Consider the following 24,546-nt stretch of genomic DNA (forward strand, 5'->3'; position numbering starts at 1 on the left):
GGCGGAACCTGCAGCCGCGGACCGTTCTTCCCGAGACCAAGAGCTCTGCCGGGCCGCTTTCCCCGTCGCTCCCGTCCCGCGCCAAAGCGCGAGAACTTCCGGTGAGTTTCCCCGGTGTCTCAGAGTGGGGAGAGTCCGAAGCTGGTGAGTGCGGCGTCCTGGCCTGTTTTAACTCCTCTGCTTTCGTTGTCTGTGTGGCCCGGGCTCCCTCATCCCGGCTCCGGATCGCGGAGTGCCCTGAAGTGGGATACCTCGCCGGGACGTACGCGTCCTGGTCTCTGGCCGGTGGTGGGACCCTGGTGGCTCTGCAGGCCTTTCTCCCTAGGAAACCGTCACCAGAGACACCGTCGCCACTACTTCCTGGGGCACTCGGGGTAACTTCGCGCTTTTTTCCCCTAACTTTAGAAATTGGGGGCCGGAGACTGTGGCCGCGTCCGACATGGTTATGTCCGACTCTGTAATTTTGGGTAAGGTATTTGCCCAAACCATCCCTTCGTTTCTCATCTACAAAATGGATATCATGTTTTCATTAAATAAATGCTTATCAAGCATCTTTTATGTGCTCGAGGTACAAAAAGGCTCAAGTCTCACGGAGCTGACAGCCGTCTATTAAACATAGGCAAATTTGCAGCTTGATAAATGAAATGGAAAGGTACAAGGTGCCTTGAGAGTGTATCACTGGATACCTGATCTAGCCCCGGGACATGGACTCAAGGAAGCTGGACTGAGGAAATGACAGTTGTGCTGAGATCAGAAAAATGATTTGAAGAATAGGGGAGGGAAGAGTTTTCTATGCAGAGCAGACTCCTGCTTGAGGGTCTAAAAGAGGCCAGTGTGGCTGATACAGAGAGCTTGCAGGGGTGGGGTGCGTGGTGTGAAACAGTCTGGAGGAGTTGCCAGGGACCAGGCAGCACAGACCTTGTAGGGTTTGTAGGTCACGGTAGGAATTCTGGTTTTCCAGGAGCCACATGAGAAGCCACTCAGATGGCATTAAGTGTGGGTGGTGACATGCTTAGATTGGCACTTCAAAAAGTTCATTCTGGCTGTTGGATGGAGAACGGATTGGAGGGGCAGGCACTCTTTGGGTGAGGGACAGGTAACTTGGAGTAAGGATGCGGTAGAGAGAAGCAGATGGATGTGACTTTCTGCATTCCAGGGCATTTTCTCTGTGCCAGGCCACGTGCCAGCTGCTGACGATACAGTGAGGAGAATTATGGGCTGGTGGAATTGGAATAAAGGAATGTCATTATGAAGGAGGAGCACACAGATGCCCCAAGGGAAAATGGCTAATTGATGAACAATTATTCTGAATGCAGTAGCTCTTAATTTAGCAAGTATTTATTAAGTACCTTCTGAATTCAGGGTTAGGAATAAGAAGGTGATGATGCAAATTAGTTAGCAGTGGCTTTCAGACTTTTGACTGTGACCTACAGTAACAAATGCATTTTACCTTATGACCAAAAGTACATACAAACACAAAAAAAACCTTCAGAAAACAGTTATTATCTTTGTTACTCATGATGCACTCTGATGTTTTTTTTTTTATTCTGTTCCTTTCATTTAAAAAAAATTAATGTTGGTTGAAACTCTACATTGCTTTCTTGACCCATTAATGAGTTGTGATTTGCAGTTTGAGAAAAAAGTGCTGATTCAGAGTGAGAGTCCTTTGTAGTGGTTTTGGGTTAAGATGATAAAATATGCCCTTAACATTTTTGGAAACTGGTTGGTCTTCCTTTCCTCCCAGTTTAGTTTTAACATAAGAGTAAGAAAAATTAAACAGGCAGCTGGTTCTTCTGTTTGTGAAATTTGGGGGTCTTGTTTGTATATCTGGCTGGGTTAGAAGTGCCTAGAGGGCAGTGACTGTCCTACTCTGTGGATGTTTCACAGATTATTGTTTCAGACAAAGATCCTGGCATAGTGCAGGCGCTCGGTGATTACTTGCTGAATTGAATAGGTAAGTATCTTGGGACTAGAAGGTTAGGTAATTGTTTGGATTAAATTAGTTCATGTTGAAACCATTCCTTATAAATACCACCCAGTCAGTATCTGCCTGCATACATGGTTTATCAGTATGGCCTCATGGATAGTTCAGAGGTGGGTAAAATAAGTATTCTAAGCTCTTTCTCTTCTAAATACTGATCTTGGGCCAGCCACGCCACCTGAATCCATTCTGGGCAAGTGGTCCAGAGTTTCTGCTGACTGTGCACCCTTTGGGAAGTTGTTTAACTCCTTGGACATTAGCGTTTTTATGTGTAAAATGGGAAGGGGAGGTTTGTGGCTGAAAAGCTCTCCACTTCCCAAACCTTTTGTGAATTTTAGATACTGAGCACTCACTTTCCACCTTTTGTCCATATCTGGGCCTTCCTTGTGGCTTATGAGAAATTGGGTATATCCTTCTCAAGTCCTTGGGACTCTTTAGCAATCGAGTTTAGGCAGAGGTGTAGTGTAAGACAATTTAGGCACAGTTATAGTTTCGAATAGACCACCCAGGCTTTCCCCACCTTCAGCCTCTGTTGTGTGTGTGTGTGTGTGTGTGTGTGTGTGTGTGTGAGAGAGAGAGAGAGAGAGAGAGAGAGAGATGTGAGAGCAGATCCTTAGTGGACAGTGGGAAGAATGCTGGCCTGGAGGACAGGGTACCTAAGTTCTAATTTGTGAGACCTTGAGCATGTCACTTCTGCTTGATGTCTTTCTAGCTGTGAAGTGAGTGTTCTTGCTCATTAAAACACAAAATCCTTTCTCTGTGAGTCTTATTTTCCTCATTGGTAAAACTGATTAAGGTTTGTGGTGAAGATTAAAGGAGATAATTATGTCAAGGGTCTGATTCAATCTGGCACATGGAGAATCCTCAGCAAATGATGAACTCTGATTTCTTTCTTTTTTTCAGTTCTGTAAGACAAGAAGGGTTGTTCTTTTGGTCACGTACCACTGGTCTCATGGCTGCCATGCAGATGGATCCTGAGCTTGCCAAGCGCCTCTTCTTTGAAGGGGCCACCGTGGTCATCCTGAATATGCCCAAGGGGACAGAGTTTGGCATCGACTACAACTCCTGGGAGGTGGGGCCCAAGTTCCGGGGCGTGAAGATGATCCCACCAGGCATCCACTTCCTCCACTATAGCTCTGTGGACAAGGCCAATCCCAGGGAGGTGGGGCCTCGTATGGGCTTTTTCCTTAGCCTGCAGCAGCGGGGGCTGATGGTCCTGCGCTGGAATGCAATTCGAGAAGAGGTAGACCTGTCCCCAGCCCCAGAGGCTGAGGTGGAGGCCATGAGGGCCAACCTCCAGGAGCTGGACCAATTCCTGGGACCTTACCCATATGCCACACTCAAGAAGTGGATCTCACTCACCAACTTCATCAGTGAGGCCACAATGGAGAAGCTGCAGCCTGAGAGCCGGCAGATCTGTGCCTTCTCAGAGGTGCTTCCTGTGCTGTCCATGAAGCACACTAAGGACCGGATAAAGCAGAATCTACCTCGCTGCGGCACTGAGTGCAAAAGCTACCAGGAGGGCCTGGCCCGGCTGCCAGAGATGAAGCCCAGAGCCGGCACGGAGATCCGCTTCTCAGAGCTGCCCACACAGACATACCCGGCAGGTGCCACGCCAGCAGAGATAACCAGGCACAGCATGGACTTGAGTTATGCCTTGGAGACTGTGCTCAGCAAGCAATTCCCCAGCAGCCCCCAGGATGTGCTCGGTGAGGAGGGATGAGACTCTTTGGGAGTGGGCCAGGGGACAAGTGTATGGTAGAGGGCTTTAGAGTAAGGGCTGCATCTTGGACTATCTAGTCCAGTGGTTCCTAAACTTGGCTAAGGAAGCAGTCTCACCCAGTCCCGCTGGGGGACTGATTCAAGAGATCTGGAGTGGAGCAATACCTGTCTGTCTGTCTGTCTATATAGTAAGCAAGCACCATAGGTGAACCTGATGCAGCCAATCCTGTGTTTGGGAGCCACTGATGTGGCCCAGCCTCTCATTTTACAGATTGAGGTTCACAGATAGAAAGGATTTGGCCAACTATGTGGTTGAAATGAGACCAGAGCCCAGGGCTCTGGGTTCCCATCTGCCTCCTCAGTTGGCTCCTGATTCTCTCAAGGTGTTGGTCTCTCCACTGGCTTAGACCAGGATGGCGATTTAAAAAAAAAATTTTTTTTAATTTTTGAGACAGAGAGAGATAGAGTGTGAGTGGGGAAGGGGCAGAGAGAGGGGGAGACACAGAATCTGAAGGAGGCTCCAGGCTCCAGGCTCCAAGCTGTCAGCACAGAGCCCGACGTGGGGCTTGAACTCACGAACTGTGAGATCATGACCTGAGCCGAAGCCGGGCACCCAACCGACTGAGCCACCCAGGGGCCCCCAGGATGGCGATTTTTAAAAAATTTTCATTGCTTTTCTCCCTTAGTGCAAAAATAACATATGGTCATCAGAGAAGCAAAACAAAAATTCACTCCCAATTCCCACCATCTAGAAATAACCTTTTTTACATTTTGGTGTATTAACATTTTGTCTTTTATATATGTATGTGTCTATGTGCAGTATTTCATTTGAGTCTCTGTATATTTCTATGAATTTCCTTTTAGTTTTTTTTTTCTTCTACTTAATTATATGTGTTTGTGTGTATATATGATTTTTTACAAAAACAAGATTACAGTATTTTATTTTGTTATTTTATAATCTGCTTTAATATAAACATTTTTCTATGTCATTGAAACAGTCCCTCTAATGTGGCTGCTTATGTGCCATAGTTATTGAACTAACCCTCTGTTGATGGACCTTTAAGATGTCCCTATTTTCTCTGTTGTGTCATCTAGTGAACATCCTTGTGTGTACTTAGACATACATTTAGGGTTGAAATTGTTCAAAAAACTTTCTTTAACGGTTATTTTTGAGAGAGAGAGAGAGCGAGCGAGCATAAGTGGGGAAGAGGCAGAGAAAGAGGGAGACACAGAATCTGAAGCAGTCTCCAGGCTCCGAGCTGTCAGCAGAGCCCAACACGGGGCTCAAGCTCACGAACCATGAGCCAAAGTCGGATTCGCAACTGACTGAGCCACCCAGGCACCCCCAGGGCTGAAAATTGTTGATCAGAGGGAGCATGTTGCCAGCTGGGGTGAGGCTGTTGTGTATCACCTCTGAAATGGCAATTTAGCAAAGACTGCATGGTTGGAGAATGATGTCTTGTTTCAATTTATATTTCTTTGATTGCTAGTGACAACAAACATTTGTCACACCTTTAACAGCTATTTATATTTTTTCTTTTACAAATTGTCCAGGTATTTGCCTATTTTTCTGTTGGAAGATCAATGAGAAATTTGAATATAGGGCCCTCTATATCATTGGCTCGCTGATGAAAGGGCATGTTTTAATGGGTGCATCTTAATGCATTACACAGTATTATTGTTTAATAAGTAACAGTTGAAATTCTGGCTTAGAAATGAACAGAAATCCTGTTTTCTACCTCTTAAACATTTTAGTTCTTCAAAGTAATCTTGTGAAAGGTCTGTTGCAGGGATAACTTTATATCTTCCTGACAGCTCCTTGAAATTATTTCTGATCTCATAATTTAATTTTAGACTAGGCCAGAAATGCATGAATTCAAGTAAGTGCCCTAAATTCAGAGAATAAGCTCCTATTTCCACAACTAACCAGGTAAATCCAACTGTAAAATTAACCTCAATGGTACAAAGAAAATTTGTGTCTTGAAAATATCAGTCAACATCTAATATCTGGACCAGGCAGCTAGTCAAACTTAGTTCCACGAGCCTAGGAATAGGGTACTAGTTTTTCAGGTCTCTGGAGGGAACAGAGATCAAACAGCATGCATTTAAAGAGGTACTTGGTGTTGAGTGCATCTGTTCTTTTTATGACCCACATGTAGGTATAACACCACAGAAGCCCTCATTAAATTTGAAGCCAGAGAGAATGTCTCTCATCAGCAACAGTATATCTTGGCAACGAGAGACCCAGTTGCTTGCCCAAGGACAGTGGCTTCTGGATCATCAGGTCTCTTTGTTTGAGACAGGCATCTGGTGGAAATGTGGGAATAATAATAACTGATATTTCTTGAGTGCTCCTTTGTGCCAGGCATTATTCTAAATGCTTTACATGTACTATACTGATTCATTTAATCTTCACCACAGCCTTCAATTAAGGAAATTGAGGTATAAACAGATTGAGTAACTTGCCCAAGGTCAGACAGCTGTGAAGGGTAGAGCTGAGATTTGAACTCAGGTAGTTTGGTTCCAGAGCTGGTGCTATTTAGCCACAAAGCTGTTCATAGAGATCCAATTACAGAGCCCTGTGGGTAAGCAAATGCAAGTGATTTCGGCTGGCAGGCTAAGCCTGGAACAAATACTCACGAATTTTCCTCTTCTGGGGGGCTCTGGAACTGTTGTCACCTGATAGGAAATCTGTTTTTCTGTTGTTCCCACTGGCAAGCATTGGATGTGTGACCTTGGGCAAGTCCCTTGACTTCATCTGCAAAATGAGACAAGTACCACTTTCCCTGAACACCTTCTGGAGTTGCACTGAGGATTACATGGTGTAGTACAGCATTTCCCCGGTGCTGGAACAGACCATCTGCATCAGAATCACCCAGGGAGCTTTTTCGAGCTACAGATAGTGATGCTTCATCATCTCTCCTCAACCAGGATCTCCGTGGGTGCAGCTTGGGCAGCTTCATCTTTAATCAGCTCTCCTAGTAATTCTGCTGGGCAGTCAAGTTTGGGATCTGCCTGGCATAATATGCATGAACACATTTGGTAAACTTCTTAAGTGCCAGGCAAATATTAGGTGTACTTCTTTTGTAGTCTGATTTTACAAAACCACAGTTTGGTTTTTCGTGGCTTGAGTTTATAGCAGTTCAGTAAACTTTTACTGAGCATCTGCTCAGTGCAAAACCCCGCCTAGTAGGAGTGCTCTGCAGGGGTGCCAGGATACAAGGCCACCACCCATGGCTGAGGTCCAGTAGACTTGGCGGCCTTGTACAGTCAGCCGGCACTCCACCGTCTCAGGATCATTCTCTGTGTGCCTTTCAGGTGAACTCCAGTTTGCATTTGTATGCTTCCTCTTGGGGAATGTGTATGAGGCATTTGAGCACTGGAAGCGGCTCCTGAATCTCCTGTGCCGGTCCGAAGAAGCCATGGTGAAGCACCACACCCTCTACATCAACCTCATCTCCATCCTGTACCACCAGCTCGGCGAGATCCCCGCTGACTTCTTTGTGGACATTGTCTCCCAGAACAACTTCCTCACCAGCACCTTACAGGTGAGCCATCTTTTGGCTGACACCCATGGGGGTCAGAATTAAGGCTAGGATGGGTGAAAGCACCCTGGGAAGGTTACTCTTTTGTTTCAGTTACCTAACCTCGGGCTGTTTCCTGGTTCTCTCCTCTACTCAGTTGTGAGTTCCTTGATGCCAGAGACCCTCTCTCTGTACCACTATTTCCCTGACTTGCTCCTAGAGTGCCACGCAGTGGGGTACTTGGCATTTGAATAACTTCCACCTCTATGAGTTATTCAGCTCAAAACTGTAGCCATAAGTTGGTACAACCCAGTAGGACAGAGTTTTGAAGCTTGTTATTTCCAGGGAAACATCTGCAGCTCCTTAGATCTCATTTAAGCATTAAAGTAACTTTGATTTCCTGTTCAAACAAAACGTGCCAGTTTCTGCAGAGATTCTCTGACCGAAAAAGTGAAATTTGCTTTTAACTTGGCAATTAAATTTTCATTATGAGTGATAATTGGGGAAGAAGCTTCAAACAACTTACAATCTTCATCCTGTGCTATTTCCTCCCTTTGCAAATAGATTAGCTTCCTTTATGTTCTTGGGACAGCCTCTGTCACTCACATTTTGTAAGTTTCTCAAGGGTAGAAGATGCAGAAGCTGTCAATTTCCATACTTTTGTTCCCTGAGCTGCTTTTTTCTCCCTGTGTGTGATACCACTATGAGGCCCACTCCTTACAAGGTGGCTATTCACTAACCTCCCACACCCACCCAGGGTGAGAGAAGGAATGAACTTTCAGGGAATGCCTGTTGAGTATCAGGCATCATGGTTATCATGCTTCTTGGATTCCCTCATTTAATCTCTCCGAAGCCCTTCAAGGAAGGGAGGATTATTTCCTGTTTACAAATGAGAACATTGAGACTAGAAAGATTAAGTCATTTATATAAGGTCACAGAGCTGGTAAGTGGCAGAGTCGGGATACTGCATATGATGTAGGTACTGCATATGACGTAGATCCCCCCAGTAAGGATTCTTGATTGACATTAGTGGAAATACCACCAGGGGCTTGTTTCTCAGGTAGTGGACACTTTTCGAGAAAAAAACATACTGTTGGAAGAATCCCTGTGAGCAGGCAGCTGACAAAACTCTGGCGGTTGGAAGACTTGTGCAGACGATGGGGACAAGTTGGTCAAGCTGATGGTTTGAGCCTGGCGTATTCTACTTCAGAAGAGTTCTAAAACTGCTCTTTTACTGGCTATTGATATAACAGAGGAATTAAATCCCTTCATCTTTCCTCCTAAGGGGAAATTCCGCCCCCCCCACCACCAAAGTTATTGGGTTGTGTGAGCCAGTAACTGATGAGGGGTGAGAGGGGGCATCCGCTTGCTAACTTGCCTCTGGCAGTGGCCCATGGGAATGACGTGCTACCCTTGTGATGTGCGTTAATGCTGTCACAGAAACATAGGAAGGCCACACTGTGTCATTGGCTGTCCTGACCATTGTCAGCACAACCGACAGCTGAGCTCTAATGACTGACGCTGTGTTGCCAACAATGATTTATGAAGCAGAGAGGATCCAGATGGGTTGCTAGATGCCCAAGTGGAGTGTGCAAAGCTGATGGAAGAATTCTGTCTTTGGACTTTTCACCAAGAACATTTGATGTCATTTTTTAGAAAAATCCAGGACAGATGCCTTTAAAAAAATATATCAACACATATTTTTGAGCATCCTGCCTTTATATACAACACTCTGCTGAAGGTGTTGAGGGTTACATATATTAGTTAGTCAGGGTTCCTGCCCTTGAGGGATTTATTCATTGATTTAGCAGGTATTTGCTGAGCATGTGCTGTATTCAAGGCCCTGTTGTAGAACTGGGACTAGAACTTTGAACAAGACAGAGTCCCTGACGTGGGAAAGTAAACAAATGAATTGACTCAAGTCCCTCCAGACAGCATTGTTTAGAAGGCTGTCATGCCCTAGTACCATTTTCCTGAGGCAGGCCTTGAGACCTGTGTGGTCTCATCTAGACTGCATCAGTCTGTCAGCTCCCATGCCAACCCTGGTCAGTCCACCCATGTCTCATGCTGCATCCTGAGTTGCTTCTCTGACATGCGGACATGATCCTACTTCTCTGCATCTCCTTGTTTCCTAGAAAGTTCAAAGCCCAAGCATAGGTCACAAGGCCCATTCTGATCTGGCTCCTGACCTGTTCTCCAGCTTCTCCTTCCTCTCCCTACTTCCCCCATGTCAACTCTAGCAATAGTGGTCTTCCTGCACATTCCCACATATGCCATGCTATTTCAGGCCTTTTTTTTTCCCCCGATGGCACAAAACACATAACATGAGATCTACCCTTTTAACACATTTTTAAGTTTACAGTACAGTATTGGTAACTATAAGCACAGCAGATCTCTAGAACTTTTTCATTTGGCACGACTGAAACTTTATGCCCATGTTTCATGCCTTCTTAACTGAACATGATTTTTGTTCTACCCGATGTGGACTTGTTCATCCTACAAGATGCCCTCAAGGCATTTCTCTGTGAAGCCATCCCCGATCTCTCTCCTTTACATATTATTAGCCTACTTTGGACGTGTTGCTATTATATTGCACAGGCCGTGCATGCTGAAATGTGTACGTTGTCCGCCTGACTTCCCCACTAAGCTGTGAACTTTTATCCAAAGCCTGTTTGTTGTTCATCTCGTTATTTTCAACACCTAGTCAAGGCCTAGCATTTCTCTCACTTTGTGTAATTGGATGTTTTTAGATGGATGGAATGCATCGATCATGTGGTAGTGTAAATAGATGCCTCTAATATGATGAGTATAAACAGTGCAGTGGGATCAAAGGGCATTATAAGCATCATAAAGGAATTGGTTGATTAAGACTGGGGTTGCAATATGAGGAGGTAGAGGATCAGCAGTGGCTGTTTGTGAAAGGAGGCATTTAACCATGTATTGGAAGGATGAGTGAGATTTCAACAGGCACGCTGTAGAAAAGGATATTATAATACCTTTTTTTTTTTTTTTTTAAATTTTTAACGTTTATTTATTTTTGAGACAGAGAGAGACAGAGCATGAATGGGGGAGGGTCAGAGAGAGAGGGAGACACAGAATCCGAAGCAGGCTCCAGGCTCTGAGCGGTCAGCACAGAGCCCGACGCGGGGCTCGAACCCACAAACCATGAGATCATGACCTGAGCTGAAGTCGGATGCTTAACCGACTGAGCCACCCAGGCGCCCCCCCCCCCTTTTTTTTTTAAATGGAGAGTTAACGTTGGTACCATCTTGGCAGTGAGAATCTAGTCCCCCCACACAGACGCACTCACTCAGGGTGTGTATGAGTGAATGAATCAGTCCATGAAAGCCTTCCTCAGCCAGCTGCCTGCTCTGCTCCCAGGTACTCAAGTAAGTGGAACTGGCTTTCTTACTTAGGAACTTAAATGCTACTACCCACAGAGAGGGACTGGTGTTTGTATGTGTAAGCACTTAAAGGCTGCCACATTAGCTGGTATAAAATTAGCCACGTAATGGCCTCTGTCATTAGAGGCCCTTTTGAATAGATGCCACTGATTTTTATAAATCCCATGGATTTAGCTTGAATAAAAATTATTTGTTTTACAAAAATAGATGCAGTTTTTTTCTTTTATTAAAAGCAACTTGAGTCACCATAATTTGTTTAAAACCAATGAAAGGATAATCTGAATTTAATAGTGTGTTAGAAAGGGAGTTATGTACAAAATAAGGATTCTCGTTGCTGATTGCATAGCATTTGGGCATATAGTCACGTAACCTGTTTTTTAAAATACTTTTAGTCACAGTAGGCCACCTATGCTTTCCAGCTTCATTTCTTGCCAATATTCTAAATGCCAGTGTCCATCTTTAACTCTTGATGGAAAACACTGGCTCTGACAATGATGTCTATAGTATTTTTATCACAGCACCAGCCATGATCAATTTCATCTACCTGCTCATACACCTCCTGCCACCAGCTATCCCTTTGTCACATTTATTGTGTGCATTATCTCATTTAGCCTTCACAACAATGTTCAGAGTTAAGTGTATCATTTCACTTTATGGTGAGGAAACGGGATCAGAGAGGTCACATCATCTTGCCCAAGATCACCAGAGCTAGTGGATAGCAAGGCTGCATTTTGATTCTGAAGCCTGTGGTGGGTTCCCATTTATTAGCCCCAGATGAAACATCCCAAAGTCTTTAAAGTGACGTCAGAAGACATGATTCCTGCTGCTTTTTACTCCTGGTAATCATTGTGAAATGATTGATAGTTTTGCTTTTAAGACCACTCTCTTCTTCTGCAGGTGGAAAGAGAATGTTCTACCTCTGGCTAGTTTCATTCTAAGTTGAATAGTCATTTGGGAATTGAAAAAATTAGGAAATTTCATCTTTTTTGTCTGTCCAAAAAATAGGATAAGATAGTGACTCAGCTACCCACCTTGATATTTTGAATTTCTCAAGGTGACCTGACTGAACTCAATTTATTTAACTTGGGTTTAAAAGGAGGCTCTCACATTTCTGATTAAAGTTATTTACCATTTTAGAATATATAGACTTAATGATGAAAATATGAATACCTTTTTCTATATTTAAAGAAAAATACCCAAGGGCTGTGCTTTTATTGTATTTTATTTTATTTTTTTTGGGGTTTGCTTTTAGTTTTAGATAAATGCAGTTTTTTGTCAAGTGTTATTATCCTTTTTCAGAAATATTTTTTAAATATCCAGGATTAATCTTCCGATATTAAGATGATTCATTTCTCAGTGATGTTAAGTGTTTATTTGATTTCACTTTAATTAAAGTAAAACAAATAGATCATTATTAAATTTTCTGAAGAAACCATAAAATTAATCTAAAAACAAGAGAATCAAAGTAAATTCTTACTTGAAAACTAGGTACTGTCTATACATCTCCTTTTCTGAATCATGGGTTTTTTAAATATTAAGTTTGTTAACTACATGGGCAAAAATAGACCATTGGATGCCAGGGGCTTGGGTAGGGGGAGGGTTTGACCACTAAAGAGCAGCACAAGGGAGTTCCTTGGAGTGACAAGACTATTCAGTATTCTGATTATGATGGTGTGTGGGCCTCAGACTCGTAACACTAAATACCGAAAGAGAAAAACTAATACTTACCTTGATTATATTATACAGTGGTTGCATGGGTGTACACATTTGTCAAAACTAATTGAACACTTAAAATGGGTGAATTTAGTTGTATGTAAATTATACCTCAGTAAAGTTGCTTTTTAAAAAAAGTCCCTAGGGGCGCCTGGGTGGCGCAGTCGGTTAAGCGTCCGACTTCAGCCAGGTCACGATCTCACGGTCCGTGAGTTTGAGCCCCGCGTCAGGCTCTGGGCTGATGGCTCGGAGCCTGGAGCCTGTTTCCGATTCTGTGTCTCCCTTGCTCTCTGTCCCTCCCCCATTCATGCTCTGTCTCTCTCTGTCCCAAAAAATAAAATAAACGTTGAAAAAAAAAAAAAAAAAAAAAAAAAAAAAAAAAGTCCCTGGCTCCCCATAGGGCAGTGCTGAAAATACTACTAATATATTAAGTCTGTGTCGAGACAAAAAGAAGGTCTCGGTAGGGAGAAAGGATTGAGGTTTCTCTACTTGGATTGGATTTCGCTCAACATTTATTAACTTGCTCAGTGTTTATCACCATTCTCATCTGTACAGTGGGAATAACAATTTCCTGGCCTCCTACCTCCCAGGTTTGTAGTGTCCAGGCTTGTAAAGATTAAATTGACAAGTTCTTTAAAAAGGACAAAGCACTTTTTAAATTAGAAGCCTTATTTTTCAGACAGAAGCCTTCTCTTATACCTGCCTCTGGTTGATTTTACTCCCCGGCATCGTTTGAGAGATGGTTGGGAAGGATGAATGATGAGTATGAGCCCAGACTGTTTGGACCTGTCCCTCTTGGCCATTGCCAAATGCAGGGCAGCCCCTGCATCTCATTCATATCTGTTCAGTGAACATCCTGTGGGCCCTAACTCTATGCCAGGCCCTGGGCGATACGCTGTGTGGAACACATTGAGAATAAAGACTCATCCTCTACCCGTAAGGAGCACAGATCACTGTGATACAAGCACAGTTTGAGAAATGCTATAAGGAAGGCTCAGGCCCAGTGTGAGGGGAACAGAAGCTGGAGCAGTTCATTTCAGCTTGGGCTTTTATAAGAGGCATGTCACAAGGAGGTAGCTTGTGAGCTGGTGGCATTCAGGGGCCACTTCCTCCCCAGGACGAGTCCTTTATGTTGTGCAGCACCATCACATAATTATTGAGCAATTAGTTGGTGCCAAGGACTGCAAAAGTGAACCAAAAATGGATTTTCATAGAACCTGTGGTCTTCATTTTTTTGCTCATTAAACACCGTTATGTCAGACTCTGTGCCAGGAGTGTGGTATGCAGTAGCCGAGAGTCACTGCTTTGGAGTGGCTCCTTGTCTCTTGGGAGAGCTCAACAGCAAATGGACTGTTACCTAACTGAAATTGAGGCTATGTTCGTGGTAACCCTGGGCCCTGGAGGAGCATAAAGGAGCACCTGTTCCATCCTTGGTCTGGGAAGACATACTAAAGGAGGTGATGTCTGAGCTGAACCTGAGTCACTAGTGGAAATTAGTAGGTGAAGAAGGTGAAAGTTGGGATGGAAGGGTAGTCTAAGCAGAGAAAAAAGCATGTGTGTGTAGAGAGGCACAGAAGAGGCAATAGAGCATGTTTGGCAGCTGCTCAATGTGGCTGGAGAGGCAGGGCTGTGTGGAGAGGGGTACAGTTTACTGTGTAAGAAGAGGAACAGGAAGAGGCTTTAGCAAATTCAGCCAGCAGCCTCCCCAGGACCTTGGGGCACACCCAAGGGTATGCAGGGCCTCCAGAGCTAATGCTGCTTGAAATGAGGCTTCTCTGCTTCCCGTACAGGGGCCCCTCCCCAGAGTTCAGCCGGGCTCCACATTCAGCACTCCAGGGCAAGCTCCATTAGCTGCCTATAGACAGGCGGCCGGTTTCCCTGCTGCCCTCCCACCACCAAGCTCACACAACCCCTCTAATTAGTTATTGATCTGTTTTGTTGTGGCTTTGCTTCCCGCTCCTGTATTTAGTCGATTCCCAAGTTAATGAAACCAAATTCTGTAACCCCCACGCATACTTCTGCACATACTCCCCTCCGCCCTAACCTCAGTCACTTCTGTCCTTGCTACCACTTCAACAAAATGGATCCAAACAGAGACCACTAAAATGAGCTTCACTCCTGCTAATAGGCAGTGGAGAAGCAGGTGTCCCTGGAATCAGCTGTATAGTACACCTGTTAATTTTATCAGGTCAAGGCTCCTGGAGATGAGATTCCTTCCATGGTGGAATGTGGGCTGGCCACAGCACTAGACTGATGTGGAACAAAGAGCTTCTCCCACCTTCATGCTCCTGTGTCTGTAGGGTAGTCTGGAAAAAACTACCCTTTCCCTTCTGCGTGGTTTTTATCCAGTCATTTAACTCCTCTTTGCTTCCATTTCCATAAAATAGGCATTCTGGTGTGTCTTTCCAGGGCATTGTGAGGGTCTGTTGGGATATTCTGAAACTTCTTTGAAAACAGTAAAATAATATGAGAAAGAGTAATGAGTTTGCTGTTACTCTTAGAAGTAATTGGGATCCAGGAAAATCACATGTAGAGAAAATTACTGTTCTGCCCCCTGCCCATGGTTATATCAGATGAAAGCGAATTAAAAAGAACATCAAAACAAGGGATTAATATCCAGAATATATAAAGAACTACAGTAACTCAACAATAACAAAAACCTGACTAAAACTGGACAAAGGACTTAAGTAGACATTTCTCCAAAGAAGACATACAGATGGCCAGTACATCTACATGAAAAGGTGCTTAACATCACTGCCCATTAGGGAAATGCAGATCAAGACCGCAGTGAGATAGCACTTCATACCCATTACGGTGGCTATTACTAAAAAATAATGGGGGCACTTGGGTGGCTCAGTCGGTTGAGTGCCCGACTTGGGCTCAGGTCATGATCTCACAGCTCATGAGTTCGAGCCCCGCGTCGGGCTCTGTGCTGACAGCTCAGAACCTGGAGCCTGCTTCAGATTCTGTGTCTCGCTCTCTCTCTGCCCCTCTCCCACTCTGTCTCTCTTTCAAAATAAATAAAAATTTTTTTTAATAAATAAGAAAAAATAACAGATCTTGGCAATGACGTGAAGAAATTAGAACCCTTGTTCATTGCTAATGGTAATGTGAACCGGTGCAGCCCCTGTAGAAAACATATGGTGGTTCTTCAAAACATTAAGCAGAATTACCTCATGATCCAGAAATTCCACTTCTAGGTTTAAACCCCCCAAAATTAAAAGCAGGGACTCCTGTCATGTCACAGCAGCATTATTTATAATAGCCAGAAAGTAGAAACAACCCACATGGTCATTGACAGGTGAATGGGAAACATAATGTATATGCATACAATGGAGTATCAGCCTTATAAAGGGAGAAAATTCGGATGCGTGCTACAACATGAAAGAACTTTGAGGACATTTCATGCTAAGTGAAATAAGCCAGGCACAAGAGGACAAGTACTGTATGATTCCACTTGTACAAGGTACCTAGAGCAGACAAGTTCATGGAGACAGAAGGCAAAGGGTGATTTCCAGGGGCTGGGGGAGGAGCAATGGGGAGTTAGTGTTTAATGGGTACAGAGTATCATTTGAGGGAGGGATGAACAAATTCTGAAGATGGATGGTGGTGATGGTTATATAGCAATGTGAACGTAGTTAATGCCACTAAATTGTACACTTAAAAATGGTCAAAATGGTAAATATCATGTGTATTAGTTTTTCAAATGATAATGTAAAAACTGGTTAAATTGGTAGGTTTTGTGTTACGTGTGTGTTACCACAGTTTCAAGAGAAGAACCTCAAAGACAACTTTCAAAGGGAATAGAAACCTCAGTCTGGCAGCCTGTGGCCCATGTAGATTAGAGCAGCGGTTCCACCTAGTTGGCGTAGGGCCTGTGACTTTATGGGACACAGGGGCTTGCTTATAAGCCCTTCAAGCCTTTCTTGATACCAGCTGGTGTAGTTATTGCCCAGGTGCCCAGGAGAGCACCTCAGGGGACCAGGCCTGGGTGATGGCCCCACTGGCCTTACTCTCAATGGGGCATCTCTGCCCAAGATAGTAATTTTCCATTCTAGTCCTGCCCCAGCTTCTCAGCTGGGTTTGGACCTTCTTTCTTGGTTTGGGGGGAGCACAGCAGGTGGCCTGGGCCTGTGCCAGCAGCAGCTGATCCACCCGCCCCAGAGAGCTGAACACCATGAGGAAATTTCCACAGCTTTCTCGGCCCCCACTGTGTTCTCAGGAGTGACTTATCCTCTGTTCTCTGTAGGTTTTCTTTTCCTCCGCCTGCAGCGTTGCCGTGGATGCCACCCTGAGGCAGAAAGCTGAAAAGTTCCAAGCTCACCTGACCAAGAAGTTTCGGTGGGACTTTGAGGCAGAGCCAGAGGACTGTGCCCCAGTGGTGGTGGAGCTCCCCGAGGGTGTGGAGACTGGCTAACTGGGAATACTGTCAGCCAGGGGAGGCCCCTTCCCACACAGCTGCAGTCCTGGCCTCTCCATTCATCCCTTCCTACCGGGACCTGTAGGGGTAGTGGCCCCACCAGGTTCTACAAAGTTAGAGCCAGAATTCCCTCTTTTACCAGTAAATAAGTTTCTTCAGTACCAAAGAGGCTATGTGCATCCTGAGGGCACATTCATGGGCTCCCATCAGCCTGGCCATGGGACTAACCTAACTGAATTCTAAATGGGCTCTTATAGAAGCTCTCGGGAGAGACCTGCCTCAGCAGCACCCTACTTCATTCTGAATGAGAAGAATGTGAGCCAAAAACCCAAGAGAACTGATAGCTCATTCCATAGGATGGTTAGAAAACAAGACACCCTGGACTGCACAGGGTCTGAGATATCCGTTGGTGACTTTAAAAGTTAACTAGAAGTTCCTAAGGAAATGAGCTAGAATTTCTGTCTGTCCCTTGTTGAATGGGAACACATCACAGAAAACACAGGCCTGTGACCACTCAGGAGCTCCAGATTGGGAAGGGGGAACCCAGAAGACAGGTGGGTTGAGTCTGACGAGTGGTCAGCTTTTGCTTTCTCCGTCAACATCCCTTCCTCCTGTCCAGGGGTCCCAGTGGGTAATCATCCAAGACTGTTGTGGCCCCTGACCTCAGGGGCCTTGCTGATGCCACGTTCCTCTCATCCATTCCACTCTGAGGCCTCAGTCCCAGAAGTGGGACTTGGCAGCCCCTCTGTACATCCCTATTCCTCACCAGAGCCACCATGACTATTTCTGATGACCTGGAGATTCATCAACAAAGAGGAAGGTTCTTGCTCAGAATAGGCTTCTTTGGCCCTGCTGAAGTTCTCTGTCTGTGTTCAGAGTTCTGGAGATGACCTGACCCACCTGGATCTTCCCAGTCCTGCTGTGGAGCTGTCAGCCACAGGAGTAATGATGCTCCCATTCCCTTGGAGTCCTGAGGGTGTACCCACATACATGGGTCCTGCCACCCTGACCTCAAACCGTTGTACTACGATCAGAATCCCTGCGCCATTCTTTTCCAAGGCTGCGGCTCATACCAGGTTTCTGAATGAGAATCCGTGCTGGTTAAGACTTTTGTTTCCATTTGTTTCCTTGGAGATGTTTTTCCAAGAGCATAACATACATTAAAGTCTTTGAGTTGAGATTAAATCCCCTTGTGTGAGTCTCTCTTGCAGTTAATTTGCCCAGTTCTCAGCTGCCAGGCCACTGTCCATAGACCCACATCTCCCTACTGAGCACCAGGAGACTCTGCCCAACATCTTCAGTCTCTGGAGGAGGCAAGCAGCCAGATTTGCCTGCTGTGACCAGTGGGGCTTCCGAGATAGGCATACCTGAAAGGATCGAGGCCCTGTAGCTTTATAATAACCAGAAGTTCCTCCTTGTGTGAATTTGCTATTCTCTTCCACCCAAAGCCCACTCATCAGAACTACCTGGGGAGCTTGTTAAAAGTACGCATTCCAAAGGAATGAATTACTAGTCCATGCTACAACATGGATGAACCCTGAAAACATTGTGCTGAATGAACAGAGCCAGACAAAGGCCACCCATTACATGACGGCATTCATATGAGTTGTCCAGGATAGATCCACAGAGAGAGAAGTTAGTGGTTGCCAGGGACTGGGAGAGTGGGGAAGGGGGTTGACTGTCAATAGCTCTGGGGTTTCTTAGGTGATAGAAAGGTTCTGGAATTAGCGAGTGGTGATGGCTGTACCACCTTATGAATATACCCCAAAAAAAAACCCCACTGGAAGTGCATACCTAAAAATGGTGAATTTTATGCCATGTAAATTATATCTCAATAATAACTTTTTAAAGTACATATTTCCAAGTCCCACCCCACAGGGATTCAGAGGCTGTGAATCTGGATATGGCCTGGGTCCTGTGGCACACTCAGTTTTGAGTAACTACCCGGAAGTAACAGCATTGCAATTTAGTACTTAGAGTTCCATTGGGACAGAATTTGTGTCCTCCTGGCATTGTTGGAGCAGCATCTGGAAGTTGGGTCATGTGACTATGTTCTTCAAGCTGTTGGTCTGCTATCTACACAGACCCACTACCCCCTACAACCCACACAAACAGGGATTAAGAAAAAGTAACCACTATTTGCTAAGTGTTCTGTTAGTTCACTTAATCCTCACAAAAATATGGGCTAGGTGCTACTATTATCCTCATTTTACTGTAAGAAAATGGGCTCAGAGAGCTTCAGTCATTCTGCCGGCGTCCCACAGCTAGTAAGGATTGGGCACAAGAGTCAAGCCCGAGCCCCTTGGTGGCCAGAGCCCACACTCAGCTGCTGTGTTCACTGCTGTGATGTACTCTCTCCCTGCCCTTGCAGGTCTAGGACAGCCTTCCCTTCTCCCTGCTTCCCGGATCTAGGCCTGGCCCTGTTGCCAGCCAGCTGTGTGAACTCGGACAAGTCACTTCCTTGGGCCTCGGTCTACTTACATATAAAGTAAGAGAGTTTGCTTAGATTTGGGGTTTCTGATGTAGATTCTCCAGGCTCCCTCAAGAATTTAAAAGTGGACCATTGTGTTATTTTAAATGTTTTCAAAAGGGAAACTACATTTGCACAGGATGATGTGTCCGGACTGACAAAAAACCAATAGGTCTCTTGTTTGGGGCCGGAGTGACATCGACTCTGTCTCCTGCTGGTCCCAGCTGGCAGTCCTCTATGTGTCTTTGATGAATAAAAAATGTGAAAACAAATTAATTATTACTTAATACTTGCAATATTTCTGGAAGGCAGAAACCTTGCAAATGGAGAGCCAGTGGCCTTGCTGATCTGTAAGCTCCTTCCACTTCTAACACATCTAAAAGTGAAGCTGTTGGCAGGACCTGGCCTGATTTCCAAATCCCCTCAAATGCAGGCCTCCTGAGGCCTGGCTCTTATTTGCAAGGCTGCTTTATCCTATTAACAGAATCAGCAGAGGTAGCAAGTCTCCAACCACTCCCGCTGTCCCCACGACAACCCTCGCTGATCTGAGCCCATCCGTCTAATTTGTCACTGCTTGAGCGGTGGGGGAGTTCCCCGCCGCTGACTGCCTCTCACCATCGATAATTACTTTCCCAACGTCATCCCCTTGTAAATATTATTTAATATTCTCAGGGCACCGTGACATGTCAGTTTCTCCAACTAATCAGACTCTGGCTTGGCCAAAATGCCCTGCTGCAACGGGGGCTGGAAATGCACGGTGAATGTCTGGGCAAAGCCGTCACTGAGTCACGTCCCCGTGACATCCACCAGATCCAAAGCAAAATGGAGTGGGACGCTCACCTGAGCTACCTGCTGATAACTGGGGGCGGTGTGGTCCTGTGATTCCGCAGGTCCGCTCCTCTCCTCGGTCCCCAATAGACCAGGGCACCTCTATGCCTCAGAGTCCCATACATCTGGCCCAGGCAGGCTTTGTTTTCACTAGAACATTCTACCTCTGGAATATCCAGGGTCTCCTTGCTGGCTCATGCTGGCTCATTCTCCCCCAACGCTGGGCTCCTGCCCTGAACTGGCCTCCCTGCTGAGATGGGGGCTGGGGGTGATGAGAGCCAGAAATAGTGTCGGCTGTTCCCTGCTGGGGGGAGGGATGTGTCCCCAACCTGCCAGGCCTTCTGTCCTGCGTCCTCAATCTGGTGCTCACTGGGATAACAGGGTTATCTCCAGGTTTCTCTGGAGAACAGGAATCTTGGGGGTTATTGGTTAAAATGCTTGGTGGGAAGAAGGTAGGAGAAGTAGGGGGCTTCTCAGATGGCCTGTGTGAAAGAAACTCCACAGGTCTTTCCTCGTTGGTTCTTTGTCTATCTTCTCCCCTCCCCAGATTTCTCTATTTTTCCTGTGTCTCCTCCAGACATTTTTACCTGGCTCAGGTCAGGACTCTACTTCTAAAGGGATCCTGACAGATAGGTTACATTTTGGGGAGAGGGGGCTCTTACGTGAGAAGCAGTTGGAGAAACATGTGGGGCCTCACCCATGAGCAGAGAGGCTGGGGGAGCTATCTTGACGGAGGAGGTCTCTGCGTCCTTCAGAGTGCAGAGATGGGAACCATGGGAGAAGTTACAGGGAGGCTGCCGTGGGCTCTGTTCCTTCTTCATCCAAACAGTACTTTCTGAGTGCCTGCCCCGGTGAGCTTACGCTCATTTGGAGGGGAGGGGCAGACAACAAGCATAAGAAGTAGGTTACAGAGATTGTTAGTTGTAAGAAATGCTCTGGCAAAAACTAGAGCAGGATAAGGGACATTGAGAGTGCTGGGAGGGTAAGAGGAGATGTTGCAATTTAAATGGGGTGACATTTGAGCACAGATTTGAAGGTGAGCAAGGAGCCATGTGGCCATCTATGGGGAGAGTGTTCCAGGCAGAATGAACAGGGAATGCAAAAGCCCTGGAGCAGGAGCATGCCTGGTGGGTTACAGGAACACCGGGGGTCAATATGGTGAGAGCACAGGGAATAGCTGGAGAGGAAATCTGGGCAGCCACAAGGGATCAAATTATCCAGGGCTTACGGGCTGTAAGCATTTCACTCAGTGAAATGGGGACCCATTAGAGGGTTTTTAGCAGAAGAGTGACATGGTCTGACTTTTGTTTTAACAGGATCACAAGCTGCTGCATTGGCCGCAGACTGCCAGGGGAGAGGGGTGGGAGTGGGGACAGCGGTAAGGAAGCTAGAGTGGTAACCCAGGTGACAGAGGGTACTGACTTGGGCCAGATTGCTGTCAGGTGTACATATTGGACTGCATTCCTGCCTCAGATAAAGGATGCACTAGAGGCCTTTCGAGGACTCTTCTAGCCTGATAAGCCCTTACTTCTCTGCAGTCTCAGAATCTAGGCACAATACTGACTCGTGGGGTCCCCAACCCCACACAAATGCCCTCTCTCCTGTCCCATCAGGGATCTGTCAGCCCTTCCCATTCCCATATGTCTGTGGTATATCTGGGCAGGTGGGGCATGAGGAAGGATTGGGGGGAGGGGGTAGCTGCCACAGGAATTCTGAGCCAGGGAGTGGAGGCAGGGGACTGGAAATGGCTCTGTTGAGAAGCAGTGAATCAGGGGGTGTGATAGGCTGTGGTGGCTCTGCGTCCCCCCCCCCCCCCACCGTGGGTGTTCTTGCTGCCAGTGGGCAGTGAGGAGGGTCTGCTTGCTGTTAGGGTTCTCTTGTGGCTAACAGAGAACTGGGGGTGTGTGCAGCCACTGTTGGTACTGATTTGTCCTGCTCAAGAATCACCCCTGCACCCACTCCCACCCACAACATTTCCGTGGGCTTCATGATTAATATGACCTAGCGTGTGGTGGGGGCCTCCTCCCAGCTGCTGGGCACTGAGCTGGGTCCTTACCTTATTTGGGCGGAGCACCAGCTCTTCAAGGAAGTCCTTATTCCTCATCATGCAGACAAGGAAACCAAGGCATCGAGAGGTGAGGCTCAGGCCAGCGAGTCTCAGAGCCAGAATTCTAGCCCACCTGTATAAATGCAGCAGTGTTGGCCACCTCCAAGCCCTCCTCAGGAAAGACAGTTACATCATCTGTGAGAGTTACCCGTGGATCCAAGGTTGCCAGCCCGACAACTTACTGGCCCCTCGGTTTGCAACAGCTGCCTCATGTTTCCACGCAGAACTTCTGTGTCATATCTGGCCTGTGGGCACACTGGACCGACCCGGCTCCGGGGAGGTGGAGAGGAGCAACATCTGGTCCAGAAGGAGGCTGCTTCTGCCCCTTACAGACCACTGGGGCTGCTGAGGGGCTGCTTAGTCTGGGTTGCACTTGAGCCTGAGAGCAGAGGCCCCTCTCACTCGGTCCTACCAGAGTTGCAGTGGAGTCTGCAAAAGACATTTGCTTTAGAGAAAGACGCTGCCAGATGTGGGGCCTCTGAGAGGCTGGTTTCATGCCCAGGCATCTGCGCAGGTATTTTCCCCTGCTATCCCCTCTGTGGATCAATAAACTGTTTAATTTGGAGCCTGGCAGCCTGAAGGTAGAGAGTGGGATGTGAGAGGTTGGGGGGTCTTCGTGGTACATTTCGAATGAAGAAACCTACACCATTAGGCATTTCCCTTTTGGAAAGTGTTTATGTCCTCTGCTCATTTTCTGTCGGATCTTCTTTTTTTAAAAAATATGCATTTATCTTATCGTAATGTACCTAAATGTTAGAAATATTTCCCCCGATTTGCCTTTCGATTTTATGTTTTGAACTGTATGCTTTACTCTTTTACATGTCAAATACGTCAAGCTTGTTCTTTTTGATTTGATTTTTCCCACTGCTTTAATGCTTAAAAGTCTATTCATCCATCAGGATGAAGTATATATGGGCCCATATTTTGTTCTAGTTTTTCCCAGTGTTATGCTTTTTTATTTTGTATTTTGCAACAGTCAAAACCATGTTTCCTCAGCCCCACTTAATCCATCCCCACTCCTACCTTTCGTGATTCACGTCTACTCTGATTTTCCCTGTCCAGATTTGAAGTCCTAACGCCCTGACTCACGCCTCCACCCTTGTCCTTTCCTCAGCCACCAAGGGCTTCTCGCAAGCCTTCCTGACCCCCTCATGGCATTTACAGCCAGAGCCGCATACATAGCTGGCCCTTGCTATCACAGTCTGGTGATGTGCGGTAGTTTCTTGTGGCTTTTCAGGGCTAGAATCATCTGTTCATGATTCTGTGACGCCTTGCTCCAAGCATGGGGCTAAGTGCGTAAATGCTCCCTCTCTGAGAAGGCTCTGTCCCTGCACTAAAGGGGCCCCTAGAATGGCCAGTAGATTGTACAACTCATTTCTATTCACCTCTCTTCTAGCGTCAAGCCTCCTTTGCTTTGAGGAAAACTTTATGTATTCTGTCATCCTTGGGAGGAGTGCCAATTACAATAATTCAGCCATCCTTCCATCTGCAGGAATAGACACAACTTTAGCTAGGCCACTTGGCCTAGCATCCCTGGGATGCTTCTCATAGGCGCAGAAGGGTGCCTTCTATTTTTGGAGTTCTGGAGTAGAGGATTCTCAGTTGGACCTAATAGGGCTTATTATACCCAAAAGCCCTTGCGCCAGAAATGAGGATGAGGCCAACACAGAAGGAAGCTAAGCTGAGAGATGAGAAAGAGCTGATAAATCACCGCAGCACCTGGATCAATCCCTACCTGTAGCACACAATCCTCAGGCTTCCAACTTCATGAGCGAATACAATACCTTTTTATTGACTAATTTTATTTGATTGTGGTAAGAACCTTTAACATGTGATCTACCCTCTTAACAAATTTTTAAGTGCACAAAACAGTATTGTTGACTGTAGGTGCAATGTAATACAGCAGATCTCTAGAACTTACTCATCTTGCTTAACTAGAACTTTATATCCATTGGCTTGCAACTCCTCATTTCCCCATCGTTCCAGCTCCTGGCAACCACCATTCCATTCTTTGATTCTATGAATCTGACTGTTTTAGATAACTCACAATAGCCAAGATGTGGAAATAACCTAAATGTCCATCAACAGATAAATGGATAATGAAAATGTGATATATACATGCAATGGAATATTATTTGGCCTTAATAAAGAAGGAAATTCTGCAATATGTGACAACGTGGAGACAAGCCCTGAGGACATTCTGTTGTGGGAAATAAGCCATCACAGAAAGACAGATACAATATCTTTTTCTTACGCCCCTTTTGATAGGTTTCTGCTCTTGCAGCCAAAGAATCCTGACTAATTCATTCCTGCATCATGAGGCTTTGGCCTGCCTATCTGCCAGACTCCCAAGATGTTACAGTTCAAAGGCCACCGC

The 24,546-nt window shown here is 45.9% G+C and overlaps 1 protein-coding gene across 5 annotated transcripts; it reads left to right on the forward strand.

Annotated features, from left to right (window-relative positions):
* Positions 1-85: 85 nt before the first annotated feature.
* AAR2 (AAR2 splicing factor) lies at positions 86-24,546 on the forward strand. Of its 5 annotated transcripts, none has more exons than XM_058685492.1 (4): positions 86-144; positions 2,885-3,690; positions 7,022-7,251; positions 16,594-17,949. In XM_058685492.1, exons 2-4 carry the CDS (start codon positions 2,934-2,936, stop codon positions 16,759-16,761), a joined length of 1,155 nt encoding a protein of 384 aa, XP_058541475.1. In that variant the 5' UTR covers positions 86-144; positions 2,885-2,933; the 3' UTR covers positions 16,762-17,949. The 5 variants fall into 5 exon arrangements, with proteins under 5 accessions (XP_058541475.1, XP_058541477.1, XP_058541478.1 ...); XM_058685494.1 differs by lacking the exon at positions 86-144 and adding an exon at positions 163-374; XM_058685495.1 differs by lacking the exons at positions 86-144; positions 16,594-17,949 and adding exons at positions 406-467; positions 24,438-24,546.

This window comes from Neofelis nebulosa, chromosome 9 (genome assembly GCF_028018385.1).
Source record: "Neofelis nebulosa isolate mNeoNeb1 chromosome 9, mNeoNeb1.pri, whole genome shotgun sequence".
Lineage (NCBI taxonomy): Eukaryota > Metazoa > Chordata > Mammalia > Carnivora > Felidae > Neofelis > Neofelis nebulosa.

Excerpts from the sequence above, each read along its gene's own strand:
- AAR2 (XM_058685492.1), top strand. The coding sequence starts at position 2,934 with ATGGCTGCCATGCAGATGGATCCTGAGCTTGCCAAGCGCCTCTTCTTT. Across the intron at positions 3,691-7,021 it reads CAGCCCCCAGGATGTGCTCG|GTGAACTCCAGTTTGCATTT; the intron begins GTGAGGAGGGAT and ends TGTGCCTTTCAG. Across the intron at positions 7,252-16,593 it reads TCCTCACCAGCACCTTACAG|GTTTTCTTTTCCTCCGCCTG; the intron begins GTGAGCCATCTT and ends TGTTCTCTGTAG.